The sequence below is a fragment of the Beta vulgaris genome, chromosome 3 (genome assembly GCF_026745355.1).
Source record: "Beta vulgaris subsp. vulgaris cultivar EL10 chromosome 3, EL10.2, whole genome shotgun sequence".
Lineage (NCBI taxonomy): Eukaryota > Viridiplantae > Streptophyta > Magnoliopsida > Caryophyllales > Amaranthaceae > Beta > Beta vulgaris.
Window position 1 is genome coordinate 3496666 of NC_079204.1, and position 26776 is coordinate 3523441.

The 26776-nt window shown below is 35.6% G+C and overlaps 2 protein-coding genes across 10 annotated transcripts; one reads left to right on the forward strand and one right to left on the reverse strand.

The window, feature by feature from the left end:
- Positions 1-490: 490 nt before the first annotated feature.
- Positions 491-11239, reverse strand: LOC104883348 (uncharacterized). Of its 8 annotated transcripts, none has more exons than XM_010667854.3 (16): positions 10770-11239; positions 10577-10627; positions 10235-10471; positions 10048-10146; positions 9905-9960; positions 9525-9636; positions 8917-9087; positions 8579-8821; positions 4719-4931; positions 4445-4645; positions 4223-4354; positions 2154-2459; positions 1959-2057; positions 1402-1877; positions 1261-1293; positions 491-730 (listed from the first exon to the last, which is right to left on the reverse strand). In XM_010667854.3, coding segments are annotated over exons 1-16 (2538 nt in total). In that variant the 5' UTR covers positions 10878-11239; the 3' UTR covers positions 491-729. The 8 variants fall into 8 exon arrangements, with proteins under 8 accessions (XP_010666156.2, XP_010666155.2, XP_010666154.2 ...); XM_010667853.3 differs by having other exon boundaries at positions 10235-10474; XM_010667852.3 differs by having other exon boundaries at positions 9525-9633; positions 10235-10480.
- A 6296-nt stretch (positions 11240-17535) lies between these two features.
- On the forward strand, positions 17536-25373 carry LOC104883349 (CDPK-related kinase 3). Of its 2 annotated transcripts, none has more exons than XM_010667858.4 (11): positions 17536-18116; positions 19158-19288; positions 19611-19652; positions 19750-19858; positions 20117-20195; positions 22786-23082; positions 23193-23302; positions 24188-24292; positions 24390-24452; positions 24684-24851; positions 24935-25373. In XM_010667858.4, the coding sequence occupies exons 1-11, from the start codon at positions 17622-17624 to the stop codon at positions 25070-25072; spliced, it is 1737 nt and encodes a 578-aa protein (XP_010666160.2). In that variant the 5' UTR covers positions 17536-17621; the 3' UTR covers positions 25073-25373. The 2 variants fall into 2 exon arrangements, with proteins under 2 accessions (XP_010666160.2, XP_010666161.1); XM_010667859.4 differs by having other exon boundaries at positions 17983-18124.
- Positions 25374-26776: the final 1403 nt, after the last annotated feature.

Sequence of the window (26776 nt, forward strand, 5' to 3'; positions counted from 1 at the left end):
CCACCAACCCACCCACCGACATTTAACGAACTCCGCCGTGTAGAATTATTTTGAAACTCTAGAAGATCTCAACACCAAGCAAACACAAAATAGTCTGTAGGCAGCAACTATTCGCACCATTTAGATCATACCATCTTATCAGACACACAAAGCACGACAAGTCCAACAGAAGGTTATATTTGATCATCTCTAAGTTTCAACATCTGGTAGAGGCATTAGCAAAGATTCTTCACTAAGAAATCTTTATAATGGAACAATCAACTGAGCCCGCCTATCACTGGGAAGGGTAAAACACATAAGGCTTGCGTTGCTTTTCGAGCCCCCGGACTTTGTTTACAAATGATCACAGGTGAAAGTTGCAGATACTGCCAACAATATCAACTATCATCCATTATCTACCAAAAACTAAACCAAGCAGAGTCTAGATATAAAGCAGCAAAATTAGAGTGAAATGGGGTGGGGGAGTTGGGATGGGGACGAAATCGAGAGAAAAGAGACAAAAAGTTTAATTTAGTATTTTAGCTTGAATAAACATGTTGCTATAAATTCTGCAAGCCGTACAAAGGGTGAAACATAAAACAGATGGACATTCCAATCAGAGATTCAGTTAGACCAGAAGATTGATTGAGACTCTGAATGTGATGGGAATTCCTCCGAACAGTCGGACATCTTGCACAGACACATTTCGCAAAGTTTTGCAGATCGGTTCATTACATTTCTAAAGAAATTCCTGTCAACCAAACAAACACGGCATATTAGAAGTGAAGAAACACTACATATTACAGATCAATTCAAGAGATGAATAAATGATCATAATTCATACAATTGATACTGTGAAAAGAAAAGATGAATTGCATATATTTGATGAAATGAAATAAGATGTATGTGATCTATCAGCTCACTGAAGTACAAAAATTTAAGCAACTGAAAGCTTATCGAGGAACAAAATGAGTTCCTCTAAAATCACCAAATATTATTAAAAAAAAAAAAAGGAAGGTGAAAGTTGAAAGTAGGCCATATTAGACGAATAGACGACCCACTCAAACAAAGCAAAACAAAGGGATTAACTTTTTTTCTTTAGAGGGAGAGAATGAACTAGCAGTGTACCCATTTAAACCTACAGCTATTAATGTCATGTTCCCAGTAAAGGACTATGTAGAGGCCTTGAGGGATTTAGTATTCTAGAATGGCTTACAAATAATTCACCACCACATAATACTAATAGTACTAAGTGCATAACATGTCATCAAGAATACTCACTATCTTCTTGAAGCCAAGGCAGCAGCAGAAGTCCTGTGACAGAAAAACACCACAAGATGACTTAGCACTATAATAACTAGTACATCTAATAATGATAATATAAGTATATAACTATTTACAGCAGAAATTCAGTATAACTACCTGCCCTGCTGCTTTGCAATAAAATTAGCACTGCCCCTTGCATGAATTGGCACTGGGTGTTGTGGATTGCCAAGAATAGATCTTTCAGAATGCAAACCATTTTCAGCAGGTACTAGCAGGGGCTGGCTAGATCTGATCTCAGAAGAATTGAGTTCCATAGAATCTTTTGACTTGCTCAAAATTTTTATATTGGAAAGGCCTCCAGAAACATAGCCAGAACCATTAGAATGGTGACTCTGCATAGCTGATGAATGTGATCTGTCAGCAGAATTTCTCACTGGCTTAGGTTCCAATGACGATAACTTCTTAACTCTACCAGCATGAGCCATTGGTGTAACAGCCACAGGAGGAAAAAAGGACGAGTAAGGAGACGATGCTGCAGCTGCTGCAGCTACTTTTGCCACAGCTGCTGTAGCAGCAATAATTCCTTGTGCACCTTCTCGAAGTTGAATGTAATCCCCTTCAATTGAAAAAAGCTGCACTTACAAATGTGGTGTGTAACCATCATCTTCCAGTTTACATTACATTGTAAAGAAAGTATTAGAAAGAAAACTTACTTCAGGATGACTGCTCACAAAGTCGTCAAGTTTTCCATAACTCTTTTTGTAATCATGCCAGTGAAGAGGTGCAAGCATCTTCCCTAGTCTATTTGGCAGCTGCATGGAAAACAAATTCAATGAACCACCATTAGGCCCACACTACATCAAAATTAAAATTGACGGCAAAATTTAATGACTATCTGGCACATGTACCGTTGAACTAATACGAATTTTTCCTCCAGCTGGAATGGTTCGGACAATGCAAGCTAACAATGCTCTTTCATCAAGAAGAGCAGACTCTAATATATTTCCAGCTGATAAACCATCTGCCTGCTCAGTTGAGACATATGCTTCAGAAGAAACTGTGTCACTAGCATTATTCACCGTAACATCAACAAAATGCACAGGGCGAACCGATGATTCAGATGATGGCCCAACCACAGAACTAGGATGCTCTGTCACTATATCTTGATTTTCCGTCTCATTGTTGGAGATGTTGACAGCATCATGCTCATTAGTCTATAAAAATATTATACAAGAAAGTATTTAGAAAAACTCCAGACATCTTACATGTCTTTCTCATTGAACATATAAGATATAACGTCAGGTGCCACAATTCATCTCACTGGCTAATTGCACAGAAAAGAACTAGTGCTTTGTTTGCTTTGCAGGTATGCTAGATCAGCCATAATTCAGTGATCTGTTCGTATAAGTGCCGGTTCCCATTTTTGGTTTTAAGGTTTTAAAAATCATATGATACTAAGTTATATAATGAAATTTAAAGAAAACAAAGTCATACTAATTCTAATATACTTCCTCCTTTCAAAATACTTGACACGGTTTGACTTTTTCACTATTCACACACACTACTTTGAACGCATTTTTTGAATTCTATGTAAGGAAAAATATAGGCATGTAGGATCTTGTTAGACTCATCTCGACATATATTTTCAAGATATCATCTTTTTATAATTTTTGCTTATAAGGAATTAGAATTATTAATGGTTAGAAGTATGCATTGGCAAGCGTGTCGAGAGAAGTGTGTCAAGTATTTATTAAACAGAGGAAATATTGACTTTCAAAACTAGCAACAACAAAATGAAAACTACTTTTCCTGCCTGCCATAATTTTGGATGAATTTTCTTTTTAAAAAAAAGGATAACAAAGGCCCGTAGTCTTTATAATTTGGTTATTGGTTTCAGAATACAAATATGACTAATTTTAAGTTCATTACACAACATATATCATATGACTTTTGAGATCTCAAAAGCCAAAATCTGAAAAACAGTTGGTGATACCATTTGGGAGCAGAAACACATGAGAGCTCAAAGCTATTGGTTTTTTCATACTCTATTCTAGATTTCAAGTTATCTTCCGAGCAGAGTCAGATTAAGTGCCGCAAGCATTTTTAAATCTGTGTACATGGTCAGAAAGGAATGCATCAATTAAAACAAATTCACTGGTAATTTCATGGCTTTCCACTAGGTTGTTTTCTGTTAGATGTTATGGCTCTCTCACGAGTATTTGGCAAGTGAGGTTTCCACTGTAACAAACTAAAAAAACAGGTCAAAACTCAAAATATTACCGGCGTTTCTTGTAAAACACATAACATGATAACAAGCTCCGAAACTTTATCCTGCAAAATCTTTTTAAATCACAAGTCCAGACAATTTAACTTTTCCGGAACTCTACAGGCAGTATGGTTCAAACTCCTGATCACACTGAAAGAAAGTAGATAAAGGGAACTAGGGAAGAAGTGAAGCTCAATTTTAAGGCTTAGCATTACTAGAATAAAGTATTTACTTAATTTCCTTTCAACCACTTTCAGATGGATTATGCTGCCCCTCCCGACCAATAACTCATCCCACTAACAGACAAAGCAAACCCAGCCAAAGTATTCCGAAAGGAGTTAAGCCTCATCCTGCTCCACCCCACCCAGAGTTGTTGTGTCATTTGCTGGAAACAAAGGTATTATTAAGCCTGCGGATAAGCCATGGTGAGTTTGACGTTCAATGACAATGGCAATGGGCATTAAGGATGGAAACTATGGCTAGGGTGCCTCAACCGCGAAACTAGTATGTCACCCAAAGTGAAGGAATTTAAACTGATGGGGGTAAAAATCAAAAGAAAACTAAACGAACCAAACAACAAATAGCAGGGTGGTTGTTCCATTTTATTTACATACCTCTAGATATTGTGAACCAAGCACCCCTGGATAAGTACATTTCAAGATCTTGATAAAATATATTTAAAACAATGTAAAAAGCTTCACATGAATTAACCTTCATTTCACTAGTTTGATTGAGAGGGTTCAAATCCAAACGCAATGCCTCTTGGAACTGCAAAGAAATCTGCTGTAAGCTATGCTGAGCTTCGGAACCAACAAAATAGCTCTTCTCTGTAGACTCAGGGTTCTACAACGTTATGAGAAATGAAAATGGTGTGATAAGAAAGAGAATAGGTAATTTAACTCCTTTGATTCATGAAATATCACAAAGATATACCTGTGCCACCTCGTTAGATGATAATTGGTAATTAGGATCAATTCCTTGGCTTATTTGAGTATTTAGATAATCCGGATGCAGATTTCGTCCATTGACAGAGTGCTCATAGCTATAACTTGAATCTGACCTTGACGGTTTGTCTTCAGCCTGGGACAGTGAATATTGGTTCTGAGAGGGCATAGAAGGGTCTTCCGATACAACCTAGAAAGGATAATAGAGATCAGCAATATGGTAATTTTACCACACTATTGTGCTATACAATATAAGCATATACCTGTTGGTTCTGCCACTGTTGGAGAGAAGCCATTGCCGGTACTGATTGAAAATGCCCAACATGGGACTGAGGAACTTGTGATGCTACAGGGTGGTTAGCTCCTTGTTGATGCAGGATATATGGATGCACTGCAGTCAACTGTCCAGGTGGAAGATATGAGGGCATCCCCAAAATGGATGGAGAAGCGAGAGGAAGACTAGGAGCATGGTTGGTCTACAACAACAGCAGGAAGTTGCAGTTAATGAAAAAAGATACTTATGATACTTATATTACTCATCAAACAAATCTAACATCCTTGTTCATGAATAAATAAGCATTTCCAGAAAATGCATTCAATGCATGTCATCCAAGAACACAAGTATATCAGAAGCGCCTTCAATTCCGAACCCTAGAACTTGCAAACGCAACGCCATGAAAAGGCCATGCAATTCAAAGCCAATATGACAGTTGTAAAGAACAGCACAGGACTGCTTAACAGTTCCATAATAAACAAATTAAGTACTCCCACCTCCCCGCGAAAAATTCCCCAATTTCCATTTTAGTTTGGCCCATCCCATAAATCACAATGAGAGACCACCACAACAACTTTCTCTTTCATCACCTCTACCCAACCAAAACTTGAAAAACTAAAATTACCCCAATGGAGCAACATTAGAGGGGATGAAGGGGTACCATCTTTAGTCTATCACCTTTTAGCCACTCCTTATATCCTGTCATCCTTGCAGAGACAAACTTTAGCATCATTATAGTCAAACCAGACAAAATCACTTGTACATCACTGGCAGCAACTACATTATACTTCCACCGTCCCAAAATATAGTTCTCATTTCCCTTTTTTCACAATAATTTATGCAAGTAGAATCTAAAAAGGATAGTAAAGATTTTTTTATTATTTAAATAAATGTTGTATGGGAAAAGATGATTTTAGAAGAAAGAATGGAGAATAATTGGTGAAAGAGTAATTGTAACATTTTGGTTGAATAAACAAAGGAAAAAACAAAATTCAAGAAGCAAATAAATGATGGGACACGGTTTTTCTAGACAAATTACGGAAAAATGTGGAACTAAATATGAAAATGAGATCTATATTTTGGGACACCCAAAATGAAAATGGGAACTATATTTTGGACGGAGAGAGTAGTTATTATAATTTTATGACCATCACAATCCAAGTAAAATCCCGTAAAAAGCTCCAGACTTCACCCCAAAATTTAACGCACCCCCCTCTTGGAATCAGTACCCAAGACAATAAATTTTATTAAACCATGCTAGCTGACAATATAATTCACATCAACACTATGCTTCCACACACGATGTGTCATTAACTCAAAAACTCGTTAGTGATTGTTACTCATCCTAGCAGACCCTCTCTGTGCTAAAACCACCCCATTAAATATTGTGACTTCGAACCTAAATCCAGAAAAGACCTATCCCTTGTCATTCAGTAATCACTTGTCATAGCATCAATATCTAGCTAACATAAGTAATAGCAAACTTTGATAACAAGTTCTGCTGACTAACAATTAGACAGAAACTTCCAGCTTTTCAAGAATATGGAGCAAAGAGACAGTTCTGATTGGTTCACAGAAGAGAATTTCAAAATTTTATACCGCATGTTACATTAGTGAAAATCACAGACTTCTCAAATGACATAATTCAGATCACCAGATACAAAACCTTAAATGAACATGTTTTCAAAATACAAGTCAAAAGATAAATTGATATAGCATTCGCATTTTTTTCTTGTAATCCCTCTATTATACATTAATTGCTACAGTTGCAATTCACACTTGCCAATGAAATATTTTGAAATTTGAACTTTGATATCCTTGCCCGTCCGTAAGTAGAAGTTACAAAAATTGGATCTTATGAAGTTATATGACGAGATATATCTAACAAGATCCTACATAACTATACTTTTTGTAAAGTATTAATCACAAGTGAATTTTAAAGTGAAGTATGCAAATAGCACAAAACTCAAAAGTCTTGCAATTAATAAAGGAGTATGTTATATTGCTGCTTATTTATTTCTACTGCATGCAGTGGGCATAGAACATTCAACTCTTCAGCTTTCAGCGCCCAAAGGCATTTTGCAGTATGCACTTTCTCCTTTTATTCTTGGGGGATCAAGATATGCGGCAATAAGTAGCATTCACATGAGGAATTCATTTACTCAGGATTCACATTCATACTTGGTCTGGACATAATTTCCATACTAAAGTAATGTGATGCAACAGCTGAAGAAACCAAATTTAATTACCTATAAGAGACGTGGCAACAAAGGGGTAAAACAGTAATTCTGGGGGGAAAGAAATGAGGTGGCTGTGAGTGGTCACTACAGACAAGAAGTTTGTTATTTTGGCTGAGGTGTACAGAGAGAATGATGAGAATAAAAGGGGAGTGGAGGCTGGGTATTGGGCAGCTATTGATTGAGTGAAGTCTGGGAAATTGGGAGAGAGTGGGCCTCTCGAAAAGCTCACACCATTGTAGACGTTTTCCTATCAATCTTAATACCACCTTACTCTCACTATTCTGTGCTCTGCTTTACTTTTTCATTGTTGATTCTCTGGTATTATCTGCTTGTTGTGGTTTGTTACTTGGGTATTACTTGAGATTGCAGGTGGAGGTGAACTTAATTCATCACAAGTAACATCATAAAGAGACATCACAGGGAACTTCAGGACCAGATCAACTGACAACACAATTAAGTTTGTTAACATTCTGGTTAATTTCCTCAAAAAAAAATATGGTTACAAATACATACAATTCAAGCCATCTGAACTCCATTCCCCTGAATCAACTAAATTTTATTCAAAACCCCTTCTCGCGACAAAAATAGGTCATTGTTCACATCATGCAGCCAAAATTCATGTTCCCACCAGAAAGAAACTGTATTCAATAGTTCAGTAAACCTCCGAAGTATCAAAATTCAAAAGAACAAACATCACCTACTGTGTCTAACCAATTTAGTTGCAACATTTGCTTTTTCATGGCCTCCCCGACAGATTTTTGACCATTAGTATCTTTAATTATGTACAAGTAAAAATATAAGAAATTGATATCATAAAAAAAAAACATTGAAACTAATCTATAATTAAATTTTCTTAACTTATATTGACCATAAAAAATCAGACGTTACAACTAATTTGGGACGGAGGAAGCAATTAGCAATTGAGAATGGTTGTTAAAGGTTGGTGACAGTCCCAACTCCCAAGCCCCCAATGCTTTCTTGCCACACTTATTTGTCTTGTCTTGCATGCTTCTCACCATAGCACACCCTACCCCTCCCATTACATAACTAACTACTACTTCAGGTAGATTGTTGCTTGCCTTACTCCAGATCTTCTTCGCGGGGGTAAGGGATGAAGTGCCTACAGTGTCGGGAAGAGGGAGACTTCAATCGATTATCCTCAAACAAACTCAGGCTAGCATCAGTTCAGTAAGGATTTCTTTTCACTCGAATCACAGTTGGCTCACAGCAAACCGCTTTCTAAGTTTATGGGTGATTTTCTTGGAACTTCATGAGTCTGAATACAATATAAAGTACTGCTTAGAAGTGGGCCACCATGTACTGATTAATGCACTAGTAAAATAAGCGATAAGGTAGTACAGATACTTATATTCAGACTTAACATATCTTCACCATTCACCAAACCATGGAACATCAGACTTACTGGCTAGCTTAAAGCCTCACATTGTTTACAGCAATTACCAATTGAAAGGCAAACACGTAACTATGCTAGGGAATCCAAATGACTCTACCTTTAAGGGTGAAGGGAGGTAGATAATATCAGCTATAAGTCGCTTCAGCAAATTTTATTACAATCAAGAACTAAAGCTGACTGGATAAAGAGCTTAACCTGTGTAGATGTACTGCCTGAAGAAACAAATGATTGAGAATTTTCTGCATTCCCATTAGCAAAACTTCCAGAACTATTCATTGCACCATGTTCATTCACTTCAACACGATGACCATTGTTTGAACCAATATGAGAGCTATCACTTGAAGTATTCTGTGTTTCGGTACTATAAGTTCCACTATTTCCTCTTACACTAGCCAACTCAAGCTGAAGCTGCTGAATCACCCTCTCCATCTCTGCGAACTAATAGTTTGAATACTTTCAGGTGAGGTGACAATTTAGAAACACAGGAAGAATACATTGCAAACAAATTCATGATAGAAGTCTATGTACGCAACCTGTCTTGAAGAACTCAACCAGAGCTGGTTATACAGGTCTGTGCGTTCCCGTAGCTCAGCTTGCAGAGTACTTGATTGCAAAACATCTATTTCTTGCACTCTTGCCATCCAAGCCTGTGCATCCCGTACCTGTTCATCCTTGTAGTGAATTGTCTCTTGAGCTACTCTATGCTGTCAAGGTAGAATATAAACCACTCAGCAGGAAGCATGACATCAACAACCCCCTTTATTATAGACATTTTTACATATGGGTATCATGTTCCACCCAATCCCCTCCCTCCCGATAAATAAATAAAAAAAAAAAATCTTAAGGAATTGGTGAAACAATATTGCTGGGATCACTTAATGTGTTTGGATAACAATCATGGAGGGAAAAACAAGGAGGTGAAGGTGGAGGAAGGAGGGTGGAAAAAAGAGTAAGCTTACAGTCTTCCTTCCAAATTTTTCCAACAGGATTCGGTTACTAAGGAAAGAAGGAAAGCTTATCTTTCCCAATCTCTTTCCTTCCTTCCCTCCAAGTTCCTCATATCCAAACACTATTAATGACGAAGAAGAAACCCACTTATCTATAGACATAACAAAGCAAACAATTGAAAATTGCAGCAGACCTGCTCTTGCAACTCCAGCATCTGTCTCTCTTTATCTTGAATATGTTCCTGAAGCTCATGAATCTGTTTTCTGTGATGGGCTCTCTCAGCTTCAATGTTATCACGCTCCCTTCTGTACAAAGGAGGAAATATAACCATTTCACAATATTAATTGAAAAGAAAATTTTCTGATATAGAGAAAAGGCTATGTTAGCCCCCTCAAGGAAAACCAACCTAAACCAAACACTGAGGGAGGAACAAATAATTTGCAATGACATCAAGTAGTTAAAAAGCGAGAGAAGAGACGATAAGACAATAATGAATGCACCATGCAAGAGATACAAAAGACTATTCACTAGAAACATCACAAGTGAGCAGAGTTGAAGACCATCAAGACTCACCGGAAGTTTGCTAATTCTTGGTTTTGCTCCCGCAGAAGATCTTCCTTAGCCCAAGCCTATCAAAAAGATAATTTAATAACAAAAACTCTACTCAACATGAGTAACATCAATACACTAGGTGTTCATTTTCTAATGAAACTAACCGCTTCATTATCCAATCTCACAGCATGTAACTCTCGTTCTTTCTCCTCTATCTTTCTCTCAAGCTCGTGTATTAGTTGGTCCTTTTCGTGAAGTTGATCCTGAAGACCAAACAAACCCAATGTAACATAACACTACAAAAAAAAATATACAAAAGTAACAGTCAAAAGCCCATATCTAAACTATGACCTGAAGCCTCGCCACAACATTCGCTTGTTCTTTGAATCGTGCATCAAAGCTATTCTGCAAATCAAGAATCTCAGACTTGGCAATTAACTGAGCCCGAAGCTCAACCTCCATTTGCTGCATCTCTTCTCTCTGCCCAGCCAAACTATGAATTCTTTGCTGCAAAATCCCATCTTCCATACTCATAATCCCATCCATTTGTATCGCACAATAGTCTACCCCATCAATTGGCTCTTGTCCCTGCTGTACCTTAAACCAGAAAAAAGGAACCCACACTAAATCACTTGTTCACTATATATCTCAACTCAGTACCAAAAATTCCAGTACAACAACTACATAAATTACCTCATATATAGTCCTTTCATCAGATTGTCCTAATTTCGACCTTTCTAAGTCCTATACACGAAGCAAATGAGCCAGATCATAATCAAAAAACCCTAACTTCTATCAAAAAACCCTAATTTCAAATTAATTTCACACAAATACAAAGAATTAAGCAACAAACATGAAAAGACAAGAAAAAACCAACGTAAAATACCTCAGTTCCAGCGTTTCTAACAGAATGTTCCGAAACGGCTCGCCATTGCTTACGAGACGGCGACTGAGACAACGAAACGCTACGTCCAGCAGCGGCCGCAGCCTCCATTGTTAGGGCAAAATAAGAAGAAAAAATTTAAAACCCTAGAATTTGGATTTTCTTCAGATAATGCGGAAAACCCTAGAAATCAGGGACATCGATGGAGGAGAGAGAATCGATAATGCAGGTTGTAGAAGTTATGAGAAATCGGAGAAGAGTGTGAGACGATGACTGAGAAAGATGAGAGAGAAAAGAGGAGAGAGAAAGAGAGTGATAAAAATGAAGAAACTGTGAGGTTTTTTTTTTTTTTTTTTTTGCAATTGAAGGGTTTTAACTTTTAAAGGAAGATCGTTGACGACAAAGTACTACTACTACCAGAGAAAGAGAAGAGAAAGAGAGAGAATTGTGAAATCTGAAATTTGGGTGAGAAAATTCGCAAATTTGTTGATGCACTCGAGACCACAGTGTGAACTGTGATCTTGGATTGAAACGCACGGATGAACAAACAAAACGCACTGACTTTAAATAATTATCAAAAAAAAAAAAATGGCATAAATCATTGAAATTGTGCAGAAATTGCGGCTAACTCCACCATTATCTCTATAATTAGTTTTTTAAAAAATAAATAAATATTACAATATTATCTTTTAGTTTTTATTTTTGGTAAATATTATTTTCTATTATTTTGATTAAACTCGCATGATTTAACTTTCAAAAAAAATTTAAACAAGAAACTGATTTAATAAGAAAAATAACGTATGTTTTGTGAAAAAAAAAATTAAAAAAATTAATCTCTATAAATCAAATAATATAAACTGATTTTTTTTAAAAAATAATAAAATCCTATTATACAAGAAGTCAAACATATAAACTTTAGTATGTTCCTTATAAATTACTATCATATTATATTTCCATTGTCATATGTTCTTTTTTACATGTTCTTTGATTTTGAATTACATGTTCTTTTACATTTGGAGATAGTACATGTTCTTTGATTTTGAATTACATGTTCTTTTTACCTAAAAAGTATGTTCTTTCAATTTAAATTATATGTTCTTTTTACCTGAAAAGTATGTTCTTTCAATTTAAATTATATAGTATGTTCTTTTTAACTAAAAAGTATGTTCTTTCAATCTAAATTATATGTTCTTTTTACCTAAAAAGTATGTTCTTTAAATTATATGAAATTTTTTTTGGAGAATGAGTTAATCCAGTAGTACTTCGTAAATTTAGTGTGAATAATAAGTCAAACTAAAATAGAATATATCAATGTTGGCAAAAATGAAAACTAATAAATAATGGTAGTTTTTTTTTTTGTTAAAAGAAAAATAAAGTTTACAGGATCATTCCACAAATCTTGCGTGGTTAGTTATCAGTGCAAATTAACCATTTTCTTTTTCTTTTTTTTATTTTTCTTTCTCCTTTTCCTATAAATTCCACGCCATCTAGCGCAATTTTTGGGAAATTTTTATCATTTTGTTTTTTTTAAAAAAATATTTCCTTTTCTGTTCTTTTTTTTAATTTATTTCTCTTCTTTCAAATTGCGTTTCATATTTAAGATAATGCGTTTTAGAGCAGGACCACATAGAGGAAGGTGGTCTCTAGTCCACCATCCACGCTTTGGAGAAAATTGGATAGTGAAGAGACTCCCGCCATTTATAGGGTGAAAAGTCCTTGGCTTTGGTATACTACTCCATAAGCTCACGTTTCTTTTGGTGGCGCGTGAAAAGACATCCCGATTTGTTACCTTTTATGTGGTGCGTCTCCGACTCTCCGTGGTTGTCGAAAATCTATGATAATCGGTTAGAAAAAACTTAACCTACTATACAGAATAGATTTTGATGTATCTTAACACGACAACATGATATGGACCGGATATGAAAAAAAGTAGGTTAGTGTTGACATATCTTACATGATTGAATAAACGGTTAATGCGACACGACATGTTTAATAAATGAGTTGGGTTAGTGTCAAGGGTTTATCAACCCATCTATATATGACACTAACACGAACATGACCTTATGTCAGCTCTAGTCTAAGCTAAATGTTTGGATCTAAAGCTGGATTAAACATCTTTTGTGATTTTGTTATTGAGTAAGGACAAAACTTAAATCACTTTATTGCACTATAACAAGAAGTAAATCGAATGCGATTTCCAAAATGATATGGGAATACATTAAACACATTTATCATGAATTTTTTAATGAACAATTTATTAAGAATTTATTGAACATTTTTTGAAACATTTGGAAATCTTTATAGGAGAAAACTAGTTATTGTCCCGCGCGATACGCCCATACGCCTCAAATTATTAGATGTGCATTTGAAGTCTTCAAAAATAAAAATATTATCTTGTCTTTAATTTTTTTTTCTCCCACAAAGACCATCATGAGTATTGTAGTGTAGTTGGTTAATACATTAGCTTATCAAATGAGAGGTCATGGTTATGATAGATGTGTTTCTAAGAGCAGCTTCACCGATTGCTTTGAGGTCCTAGCTTGCAATTTTCCAAAAGTTAGAGCTAGTAGCTTTATTGTTGGAGAGAAAGCAAGTTTGTTGCTCTGTAAAGCCAAGTAGCCCCACAAAGCTACTTGCTTTGTCAATTTTTTGTGGGTCTCACTTTCACCTTTCTCTTTAATTGTTGATATGGTGATGACATGTGGAACTTATAAAGACTACAAGTGGTTGTAGTTTTCCAATGGGAGAGGTTGTAGCTTGGGAATGTTGTAGTTTGAAAATCTGATGTGGCACACAAAGCTACAAGTAATTGTAGCTTACCATTGTGGGTGCTCTAACGTTCTTTATGGGCTCCTTTTAGCTCATTTTAATCCCTTTTCTCCCTTTTATTCCCTCTTTCTTCTCCCTTTCTCGTTCTATTGCATTCATCTGATCAATTTTTATCATTGTGACATTTTGCTAGATTTTCAGTCCTTTTTTTTATCGAATTTCTATTACATTTGCTTTCACCTTGTTTTGTCATGTTCATAATATAGGTGGAACTACCTAAGATGGCTACGAGTTTTAGAGTCACCAAAGAAACAAATGAAAATATAGTTCTAGTACATTTGCTTTCACCCTGTTTTGCCATTTGCGCTTACACCATTCCTCATGCCAACTCGCACAAAGGAGCACATTGCACAATCAAATCTTGTACACAGAACTTCAGGTGGATATGATTTAAAACCAAAAATTGGATTAAGGTAATTTCGATTGGAGGTGAAAGCTTGTTTCTATAACTTTCCAACGACTGGTCATAATATTGAATTAGATCTAAAACGAAAGAGTTGTGCGCATTTTAAGTTAAAATATCTGGCCAGAGCATAATAGTTGGTGCGCCCGCACCAGCTAATGAGGTGCGCCCACACCTTTCGACAGATTGTTGCACTTCAAGATCAGTGTGTTTGGTACTCCCGCACCATTTATGTTGCGTCAAAAATTGTCAAGCCTCATGCCAAATTATAAACAGTAATGATGTTTTATTTTTAAAAGAGGCTTTGTTTAATTTATAGACTAAAGAGGATATTAGGGTTCTTATTAGAGAGAAAACGACTTTGTTTATCCTTAGATTTGAGATTCATGGATTAAAGTTGTTGATTTTCTACTCTTTAAAGGTAACTTTCATTCAAATTAATTTTAAAAATTTTCAGTTTTTATTCTCTCTTTTCATTGTTATTCTTTGTTCTTCCATATTATTAAGTTTCATATATTGTAGTTTCTTAATTGCTTATTTTTATTAGAATTATTATCCCTTAATCATGTTTGTTCCTGGATTGGTTATAAATTACATGTTTTATTGCTTAGAATCCATGATTAGTGAGTAGTCTCATATTTAGGATTAGTGTGAAGGTATGAATTATGGTTTTAATGTATTCTTAATGTGAGTGTGATTATTATCTAAAGATGATTATGCATTGATCATGGTGTTTTGAAGCCTTAGGATAGATCTTGATCACATTTATGCTTTTGTATTTTGGTTTCAAATGTTCTTAATGAAATTTTGAACTCTTTTATCATCCCCATTGATCAACCTAATTTTTAGGCCAAGATATTGGGTAGAAATAAATTAAGGGGATCCTTTATTAGGGGATTTTCTAATTCCTTGATTTCTTAATCAATTGACTAATAAAGACCATTCGAGAGAGAATGTAGTTGATTGATTAAGCGATTATTTTTTAGGGTCATTCGAGAAAGGACTCGAGTATTTTAGAGGAAAACTAAACCTTTTGTAAGCATCGCCTTTGGATCACAAGTGCATTAACAATCTTTGTCCACTCTTATTCGTATTAGTAACCTTAGCTTAATTCTAGTGTCTTCCTTAATGTTATTTTCATCTCATGTTATTTGCTAGTCCTTCGATAGTAGCTAGTTGTAGTTGTTACCAAATCATTTAAAACCCTAAAGAAAACCCCTCAATTAGGTAATTTAAACTTGATAGAATTTAATTAACCCCTTTTACCATGTAGATCAACCCTTGACTTGCCTTTACTACGTTGTTAGTAATTGCTTGTTAGGTTTTGTAAATATTATTTGAAAAAGCAATTTTTGGTGCCTTAATGACACACTAAAAACCTCTTATGAGGTTCAACTATTAAAACACACATTTCTATTGTTTGATGTGTCATTTGATTGTGTGGATGAGTGTATAGTACATGTGGCAGCATGATATTTGTCTTACTTGGGTTTTAGATATATATAGATTTCCCACTAGCTGGCGCAATAACATACTAGTGGCCATGTTCATATAATCTAGGCGCATTTGTATCGTAATGAAATCAACGACTTTTACTTCCACTAAGTCTGTGACGATGTATGTGAAAAGTTCCGTACTACATGAAACTTGTATACTTCGCAACTGAAAATATTGGAGCACTACCCTTGGAAGAGAGGTGTTCATGAGCCTAGTTGGGATTTTTGCCTAAATTTTTGGATTGTTTGAGGCCAAGGTATCAGGTGAGCTCGTTTTAGGGATTAAACTAGTTATTAGTCCCGGTTTATGCCCGGGTAAAAAAATAATTTCATTTATTAATATAATACTTTATGATAATAACACTAAATACAACTTAGCGTAGTGGTGAAAACTTTAGTATATGTACTTGAGGTCTCGAGATCAAACCCTATTCTAGCCAATTTCTAAATATTTTAATCGACATAGATTACATGAACTAAAACTTCATATAGAGAGCGCCACATGGCATAGTTTCTTATTTATCCACGCCTTTTAATATATTTGTATAGATAGATTTTTGTGCCCATAAATATGGTAAAACAAAACAATGTTTCAAGTAAAGCTCAATGTGATATGTTTCCTATGGTGTAAGTTATGGTAAAGGCCATGCATCTTAGATCATGCTATATGTGTGAGATTCAAGGCTTGTCATTTTCCTTGTGGACAATTTTGGGTACTTTTGTTCAACTTGTAAAAAAAATAACTCAAAATTTTCTATAAATAAATTGCCTAATTGACCTATCATTTATCAATAGGAGCTTTTAGTTGCAAATTTATCAAACTTGTGCAAATGGAAACACACATCACAAAAAATGTAATTATTTTATTAAGTAATATTCAGATTTAAATTTCTGTGAGTTGTTAACGCAAAGTGTTTATACCATCCACGATAACTATTTCTTATTCCCATAACCTTACTATCTTTCAAAACCGATTTATTATGGACCCATTGTTCTCATAACCTGAATGATTCAACTATCTAGTGGTCGAATGAGTCACAAAAGTGACCAAAAGTTACATGGCTCGCTACTAACGTACACTAATCCTCCCAAACATGCCCAATTACGATATCTAATTGATAGGTTTCGTTAGTATGTATTAGCCTTCGATATGCATTTTTGTTACTATTCCCCCATCTACAATAATATCATTTGAGAATATAAGTTTATAAAATAGAATTGCAAAAATGTCAATTGAAAATTTTAAGCACCTTATGATTATTATGCCTCTTGATTTAACGATCATTTACTCAATTATTTATTTATTTCCTAACTAACCTAAAACTCATTATCACATAAACCAACATTTGTAAAAAAACGATTATTATAGTATAATATTCATTTTGGAACGAATAAAATGAACAATATTCCACTTCTATACCCTATAGAAGTTGTTAACAATTTGTGTTGCTCTATTTGATTTCTATAAGATGACTAATTAATTGGTACTTTCCTATCTAAACTTTTCAACAATTTGCTTTATTATAAACCAAGAAATTTCAAAGCCTATAATTATAAAACGAAAAAAAAGAGTGATGAAGTTTCTTATAACAACCATAACAATAAATTCATACAAGAAAAAAAAAAATCACTCAAGTCAAAGATAAAGTAAATTTAACCACTCAAATTCTAAAATCTTCATAACTTCAAAAATCTACATAAAATCATTAAAAAAATTCCCATCAACTTTTCTATAATTTTTCCCCCAATCATTCCTAATTTGAACCAAATTTTCAATGAAAAGACTAAGTATAAAATTCAATTGAGTAACAAAATAATTAAAAACACAAAAAATTGTCAAACAGCCGACCATCTAAAAAACACCCTTTGACCATTCCCACATCACGACCCAATCAAATCTCAGTCAACCCACTTCACAAAAACACATCAAACGGTCCAAAACTCATCATTCATCAAACAAAACTCACCATCTTGTCACCTTAAAATAAAAAGCTCCAAACTTTAAATGTCAACAACTTAAAACTTCTTCTTTCTCCCTCTAATACTTTGAAACTCTCCATCTTCATCTTCATCTTCATCTTCATCTTTCTTTCTCTCTCTAAAAATCTTCCATTAATTTGTCCAATCATGGGACACTGTTACAGCAAGAAAACAACATCATCAGTTGCAGTAAACGACGCCGTTACAGCCGTCGCCGGAGAAAACCCATCTCCGGCGGAGGTAAGTGCTCCAACGACGCCGTTTCAGAGCCCATATCCCGCCGGAATAAACCCATCTCCGGCGAGAACTCCGGGAAGAAGGCTTATGAAGTGGCCATTTCCGCCACCGTCGCCGGCGAAGCCGATAATGGCGGCGTTCCGGCGACGGAGGAGAGAGAGTGGTGGGGCTACGCCGGAAAGAGTGATAGAGGAAGACCCAGCTGCGAGGAGAGAGAGAGAAGTAGAGAGAGAAAGAGAAAGAGGTTTAGACAAGAATTTTGGGTATTTGAAGAATTTTGGGGCTAAGTATGAGTTAGGGAAGGAAGTGGGTCGAGGGCATTTTGGTCATACTTGTTGGGCTAAAGGTAAAAAAGGGGATGTTAAGAATGTTGCTGTTGCTGTCAAGATTATTTCTAAAGCTAAGGTGCGGTGGTATGTCAGCTTGATTACTGCATATGTATGTATGTATGTATGTGTGTGTGTATGTATGTATATATGAGTGTATAATGTAGGGTTTTTGAAATGTTTATTTGGTTGTTGAGATCTTATTTTAAGAAAAATGTGGGTGTTGAGTTTTTTTTGTTATGAAGAGATCTTGGGTTTGACTTATTATGAGTTTTAAATGATGAAAGGTGGACTATAGTCTATATGTGTATATGATAATATATTGGATGTTGGTTGTTGTTTTGTGTGGACTTGGATTATTTTTTGGGGGTTTAGACATGACTTTTGGGTATGATTTTTGAGTTTTGGATGATGAAATGTGGAGTATATTGATGGGTTATGCTTGATGCTTATGTAACATTGTTGAGAAGTCTGGTATAGTTGACTTGTTTGGTTGTGGAGTTGATTTGGGATTTTATGTTTTGTGGGTATGTTGTCATTTGGTTTGATTTATGTGGCTGAAGGTTTAGAATTGAGAAATATAGAATGTTGGTTTCGGCATTGTGTTAGAGCGGAAAGAAAGATCATCTTGATGACATTTGGGAATGTGGATGATTAGATTCTCATTTTGACATGGTTGTGTGTCTTGTGGGTATGTTGTTTCGTGGTTTGGTCATTGACATACTTGTTATTCCCTAATTGTCGAGTTTCTGCAAATCATATAGAGTTTGAGGGTGGAAAGTTTGGTTTCTTGCGGAGATTTGTTTACATATGATTCAAATGCTTTGGGTCCAAGCGCGCACTTGTATTTTTTGTAGTTGAATTAGTGTTTGGGTTATAATGTAGAGTATATGCAGCAACGATTAACCAGAACAACAACAAATCTAGTGCGTACACAGTAAACGTAGTAGCACAGCTATCATCGTGTTGCTCTCACTTTAAGCATTATTTGATGATCTATCTGAGTGAAGTTCTATTGATGTGTTTAATAAGTATTATTTATGAAGTAGGTTTTAGAATCTTCTTCAATCCTGTTCCTTTTAGACACTAAAGAGAATTGTAAATGAAATTGATGCCTCAGATGACTTCAGCAGTTGCAATCGAAGATGTCCGTAGGGAGGTGAAAATACTGAAAGCATTGTCTGGAAACCAGCATATGCTCAAATTTTATGATGCATTTGAGGATACTAACAATGTCTACTTAGTCATGGAGTAAGTGCTTCTTCTGAAATCCTATAATGCTTCATTCATGTTTCAACTTTTGAGTTTAATTGGCTTCTGTTCACAGTTCACATGATACAAGGTCTGAAGGAATTTGCAAATAATAGCATATTTCAGTAGTACCAAAAATTTGGATATATCTTTAATAGGATTATTGTCAATTTGTCAACCATTATAACCTATGACACGATTTTCTCTGACCTTCAGACGTATGGAAGGATGCATATTAGTGACTTTAATTTTACAACAGGAATCACAATAATTTACACGTGCTATTACATTCTAGTTTTCTGATGGGTTTTTTGACTTGCAGACTGTGTGAAGGTGGCGAGTTATTAGATAGAATTTTGCAAAGGTAAACATCTGATGTAGTCTCATTTTCAAGACCTAGATAAGGGGGGATTTTGTAGGTTGAATCTCAGAACCGTTAGTTTGTTTATTTTATAATTCAGAGGTGGAAAATACGAAGAGGAAGATGCCAAGGGGATTCTTGTGCAGATTCTATCTGCAGTTGCATTTTGCCATCTTCAGGGTGTTGTGCACCGTGATTTAAAGCCAGAGGTATGGAATAGTAAATGGTTGATTGGTTGCATAAAGTTACTTGGGAATAGTGTAACATAATTCCCTAATCTCCGTGCAAACTATGATCCGTAAAAAGCGAATTATGGTCGATGTTCGTCTACTTTCTGCCCATTTTGGGCGAACCGCGAACTGAAAAAGCGAATTATGTTACACTGGGATAGTGGTTTTATGCTTTTCTTTGAGGAATGATAGCTTGGAAGTTTGTTAACCACCAGAGGATCTTTTATTTCATGGCAGAATTTTCTTTTTGCTACGAAGGATGAGGATGCTCGCCTAAAGATTATAGATTTTGGTCTTTCTGATTATGTCAGGCCAGGTATGGTTGCTTCTTCTTTTGTTATTTGAGCTTGGCTACTAAACAACCATTGTCATTCTTAGCCTCCCTCCCTCTCTAAATACTTTGGCTTCTTCATTTTTGTGCTGATAACCTAGCTGTTGTGCCAATTCATCTGCATTTTATTATATTAGGCACCTTCACTTATTTGAGGCTGAACTTTGTTGCGTTGTGGGACACGTAAAGCTACTTGCAAATAGTGGAAGTATCTATTATGTGAAAATATGGGGTGGGGAAATCGGAATAGGGATCTTATTGAAGAGTAAGTTTTCAACTTAACCTATAACATTATGCGATCTAATTCAATTCTTCATTGATACAACTATTATTCAAAATTAATTGATTGTAGGTCTTCCCCTAATAGGATTTTAACTAACCGTAATTACATGAAACCCCAATATTCTTGCATGCTGAAGCTAGAAATACTCAAATACATCAGCAATATCTCGCCACTTCAATCCTCTGAGCAACTATTCAATGACTGCATTTGGCATTAGACATACACCAGCATCTCTAGCCACCCAAATATACAATCGGGGTGATTTAACCTGGATTGTAATTTGTAAAACCTACAATTACAAAGTATAAGTAACATCCCCCTTTCAACATCTTGCCACTTTCTTTAGATTTTCTAAGCAATTAATGGTTTATTGTTATCAACCAAATAGAAGTACTTTATCAAGCAAACGCATTATTAGTACAATGAGATAATTAGGTGAATAATAAATACTTAAGATAAAATGCAGGTCAAAGTGTTGAAAACTGAAGATATACTTTTCTTAGACGTGGGATTTAATTATCTATTACGTGGATTGAATTGACATTGGTGTCTATTGTAGTCTGTAGATGCTGTGTAGCTTTCAGATAATGAAGTTATTCTTCATAAAAAGAAAGAAAGAATGTCTCATGAAATTTATTGCATGACTTCAACTGATAACTATTTAGCTTTAAAGTTTAAACACTAACACTCTTAGTACAAACATAGAAGACCAAGATAACTCATTGCAGTTTCGCTGTTTCTTAGGTTCTTTTCTACCGTTTGATTCCACTTTCAGTACCTTCTAGGCAGTGTACCTTAATTTTTTTTAAAAATGATCCGTAACCTTGAGGGGTTTGGGGGAGGGAAAGAGCTTCTAATCATATCACTTTCCAAGAAAAGATAATATCTATTGAATGATGAAATTTACGATTTGAGGCTTTTGTATAATTCAAGTCAATTACTAGCTTGTGTGCATCACTTGACTTCCATTGACTTTGTAGATAAACTACTTCGCAATAGCTTGGGGGGCAGTAAATTTTTTATATCTATTCCTCCATTTTTATACTTGTATATGGGTGATATCCCCTTGTTATCTTTTTGGTAGAACTCTTTATTACTCCTCATAACAAATAAATATAGAGTGACGAAGTCTTCCTTTGACAGCTAAAAACATGTATCATCTACATTAAGCCCCCTTAAAGTTGTGACAGTCCTTAAATTTAGCATCGAAAACCCTTCCAAGTTAGTTCCAAGGAAGTAGACAACAGTTGATTTGTTAAAAAAATAGTTCCAGCACCAAAGTTCCAACATCTGTTTTAGCGTCTCTCCAAACATACTTGTTCTGAAAGTCTACAAAGCTTCTCAAAAACATAGAGAGAAGGACTAAGACCTCAGAGGCTCAAAAATAACAAAAAGTGTAAGAATAGACTTGAAAAGAACCGAGGTGCAACTTAAGAAGTAGTGAGACTGCTCAAAGTCAAATCTTCCTGAGCCCCAGTACTTTGACTCTTAGACACCCACTTGCAGGGCAAGGGTATGAGCCCGAGTAAAATGACAGTGGGCTCCTGACTTCGTGAACCACTAGTGCCACAAAGGCCTTTGGTGGTCTTATTGACGGAAAACCTGATAAAACTTGAGAAAGCCTGATTCAACCCTTCCTCAGCCTTCTGGTGTCAGGGTGTAAGGCTCCATCTCATGTTGAGTTTGTAGATGGATACTCTTCCTTTTTACTTTTTTCTTTCCTTCTGGAAGAGCTTTTTGTTGAGCTAGGCCCATAAACTCTTTTTTGGAGTTCTAAATATGAAATAGATGACCGAGGCCCTTCTAAATGGAGACAAGGCTAGGTCACTTGAATCGTATTTGGATCAGTAAAGTAGTTGAAGTGGACAACTGGATTGACCCTAACATCAATATTCAAGTAGCTATCTAACTTCATATGGATTAGTAGGCTTAGTTTTCCAATTGAACTTAGTGGCCTTGCTGCCCGCCGCTAGCAGAAGCTAAGCCCTTTGGAGATTGTGCTAAACTGTTGCTTGTGGTTAATAGAAACTCTGCACTTCTGGATGCTACTTATCAAACTTTGACCAGTAATGACTCTAAACCTATTAGTGAAGTCACTTAAAATTTTGGAGTTAATCTCTTAGACAAATCTGATACAATCTTTAGAAATAATTTTAAGTGATTGTTACCGGTCAGAGTAAAATATAGATAATGTACGTGCCTTATATTGTGAAACAGAGGGTTTATGACTCTGTGGTTCTTCGATTATTTTTATGTATGGTATAGGGTCATTAAGATACTTTTATTGTGCAGATCATAGGCTTAATGATGTAGTTGGTAGTGCCTACTATGTTGCACCTGAAGTGCTTCATAGAGCATATAATGTGGAGGCAGATATGTGGAGTGTTGGTGTCATAACATACATCTTGTTATGTGGAAGCCGGCCTTTTTGGGCACGAACTGAATCAGGAATATTCCGTTCTGTGCTGAGGGCTGAACCTAATTTTGATGATACACCTTGGCCCAACATATCACCGGAGGGTAAAGATTTTGTCAAACGGCTACTGAACAAGGACCATAGGAAAAGGATGACGGCGGCGCAAGCACTTGGTGAGTATTTTGATGGCTTAGGCCTTAGGTTAATAAAAAAGCTGATGTCTTCTCTTATATGAAATGTGAACTTACATTTCTAACATAATGACTGATGACATTGTATGCAGCTCATCCATGGTTACGAGATGAAAACACACGCCTTCCTTTAGATGTTTTCCCCTTCAAGTTGGTGAAGTCATATTTTCGTGCTACACCTCTCAAACGTGCAGCACTAAAGGTGAGAACCATAGTCAATGATGCGCACCCACTCTTTGTAGATTTGGCATGTCACAAGCTTATACTCCTTCCATCCGATATAAACTTCAAATTTGCTTCTTTTAGAGTCAAACCTCATTTGACCATGAATTCTTCCCAATATATAAGAATAAACCTAGTAATGTGGGATTGATAAGGCCTAAGGGGTGTCTTGGAGACTGAGATAGTAAATGAGAAGTTTATGATGGGACTGGGGGAGTACTAAATTAGTTTAACACCACATTATAAGAATATCTAGAGGATTAGTAAATTCATGGCTCCTTAGATTCATGTCACTTCCACTAGCTTTCTAAAAGAAAACAACGTGAGAATGTTATTATAACTATAAAAGTTTGGAGCGCTATACTCCCTACTCAATCTTAGTTAGATGAAGAATGCTGATTCAATGAAACAATCTTCAGGGCTCAAAAAGAGGTAGCAAAACCTTGACTCATTCTTGTTGCTTAATAAAATGTATCATTTATCTCCATAAATTGCTTTCCTTAGGATAAAACTAAAGGGAAAGATCAGGAGGCAAGCGATTTAAGAGCCTAGCATCCATGATAGTAATTCATTGGATTATAATAAGTTCCTAGAAAAGTAATTGCACTACTAGTTGTCTACAATGCGCTATGAAAATTGCCAAGTTGTAACTGAAAATTGACTCTCAACCACGAAGATGTTGCCTATTGTTGTCACCTGTTGATCCCCAATCTTGTTACGGGCTCCTTAGCTGATTTAGTACATGCAACCCGACTTAGAAATCACCTATCTTCTGTTCATTGCTCTTTGAAGATAAATATGATCTCATCATCTGTCTATTGTTGGACACTATAAAAGTTGGTATAAGCTCTACTTGTAATTGCAGGCTCTTTCAAAAGCTCTGACAGATAACGAGCTCTTTTACATCAAAGAGCAGTTTAAGCTCCTAGAGCCAAAGGATGGTTGTGTCTCTCTCGAGAATTTTAAGTCGGTAAGTGGAAAATCCTCACCCCTGAATTCCTAATTACTCTTCTCAGATAAACAAAATTCTAATTTAGCTTTGTTTATTATCATGTGATTATCTATAGGCTCTAATGAGAAATGCAACTGATGCTATGAAAGACGCCAGAGTTGTTGAAGTTTTGACTATGGTAAGACAGTTTGGTATATTTAAGCTACCCATTTAACAAAGGTTTGATGTATGAATATTTAGCTTCTGCTGTAGATTCTACATTGTTTTCTTTTTTCAGGGGCTGATAGATTATTAATGTGATGTTCTGGAAGTTATGTTAATGAAACCAAAGTTGCATTTTTCATCACTGATAACATTGAAACCAAATAGTCATGAAGTCAAGCTTATTATTTAAGCCTTTTGAATGTAGATGGAACCATTTTATATCAAGAAGATGGATTTTGAAGAGTTCTGTGTTGCGGCAATCAGTGTATATCAGGTTGAGGCTCTCGAAGATTGGGATAAAATTGCCACCACTGCGTTTCAGTATTTTGACCAGGAAGGTAATCGTAGGATCTCGGTCGAGGACTTGACCAGGGTAAGCACTTAGTTTATCAACTTTCTCCGACTCCTTCTGTCACTAGTGATCGCTTTCTGACAAATTTCATGTATCATGCACAGGAAATGAACTTAGGTCCCACAGCTCATGCTTTAGTTAAGGATTGGATACGAAGCTCTGATGGACATATCAATTTTATTGGTTTCACCAAATTCTTGCACGGTGTTACAATACGAAGCTCCAATACAAGACGTCAATAGCTTTTGAGTACTAGTAGTTTACTTGCAGGGTATTAAAGCACACTTCCGTCTATTTCTAATACTGTATTATCAATGATACGGAGTGATGGGGTTAAGCAACCCCTTGGTGGGGAGCATTTGAGCTTCCCCTACCTCCGCCCCCCAATTTTGTCACCTCTGATGTTGTAAATTCTCAATGTGGGGGGATGCATATATACTTAGTAAGATTGGGCAAATCTGATTGTAACATTCAGCTGTTTCATACAGCCTGTAAATTAGTTGTTGCAGCATAAAATCTGATGCTTGAAGGTTTTCTGAGAAACTTGAGACTTTTAATGCAAGGGACCCTAGAGGCCTAGACAAACGTTATCGAGTACGACACATTAGGTATCATATCTTAGACAACAGTACAACCTAACAGGCTCGACTTCATAGATGTACTTGGGTGTAAAGTAAAACTTTTAAGAAAATTCTACTGAGATGTATGTGCTAGAATACCTTCCAAGTTCCAAGATAATATGTGCAAACTTTACGGCAAAGATGACCAAACAAAATCATTATTACATGCTTAAAGAAAATTCTAGCAGTGTACTAACTCCACCGTCCAGATGTCATGTGTGGTAGCTAAGCTGCACAACCAAATACTTGGAGTTTTATCAAACATAACATATAATTGCAATCTTTATAGTATGGACAATATTTCATGCAAAGAATAATACAATATCCTCAAACTTTGGAAAGCAACTCATCCATATAATGTGCAACCTTGCCAAAACACAACAATGTATGAATCAAGTAGTCGGCTTGATTGGTTTTGGGACTGAACCCTTATATATTCGGTTATTTTCGTGTGAACATATAAGAAACACTGTTATAGTTGATTGGTTTTGAAAAATATTAATGGTTTATATTAGGGATTATGACTTAAAAAATTATTTGTATTGACTATATCTTTAATTATGAGAAGTTAAAATAATAAGATAGCTATTAATATGGTAGGCAAGTACTTAGGGCCTGTTCTCTTCGGCATAAAACAGCTGAACTGAACTGAACTAAACTGAATTGAACTGAACTGATCCGAACTGAACTGATCTGAACTGAATCGAACTGAATTGAACTGAAATGAATAGTGATATGTGAGAGTAAAAGTATTGTCAAGAGCTGAACTGAACTGGTCTGAACTGAACTGATCAGAACTGAATTGAACTAAACTGAATTGAACTGAACTGAACTGAATTGAACTGAACTGAACTGAAAATAAGCTGGAAAGAACATGCCCTTAATCATGCTGACAATTCTCATCGAGTATGGGTTTAAGTTTTCTTCATGACATGTTTAAAATATATAAAAAATTATGTCAAGATATCAGGTTGCATTAAATTTGGATATTTTAGGTTCAGGTTATGCTAACAATTGGAAGTTGCTAACTTTATCAGCATGTGATATGTCTATTGAAAGTGTTGGGGTGCTAAGTGCAACTGTGAAAGTGCCAATACATGACAATTAAGGATACAATTAATTGTCTTCTTCAAAAATCCTGAGTCCTGACCTTGTTTCTTTTGTGGTGTAGAGAATATAAATTTTGGCCCCATTTTGGTGTACTAAGTCAAGCCAGATCTGAAACATGGTGGGGAATTGGCTAACACCTATGCCTTCTTTGTGCAAGTTTTTCAACAGACAGATTGTTTGTACATATCAACAAAAAAAGCTTTTTTCAAATATTTT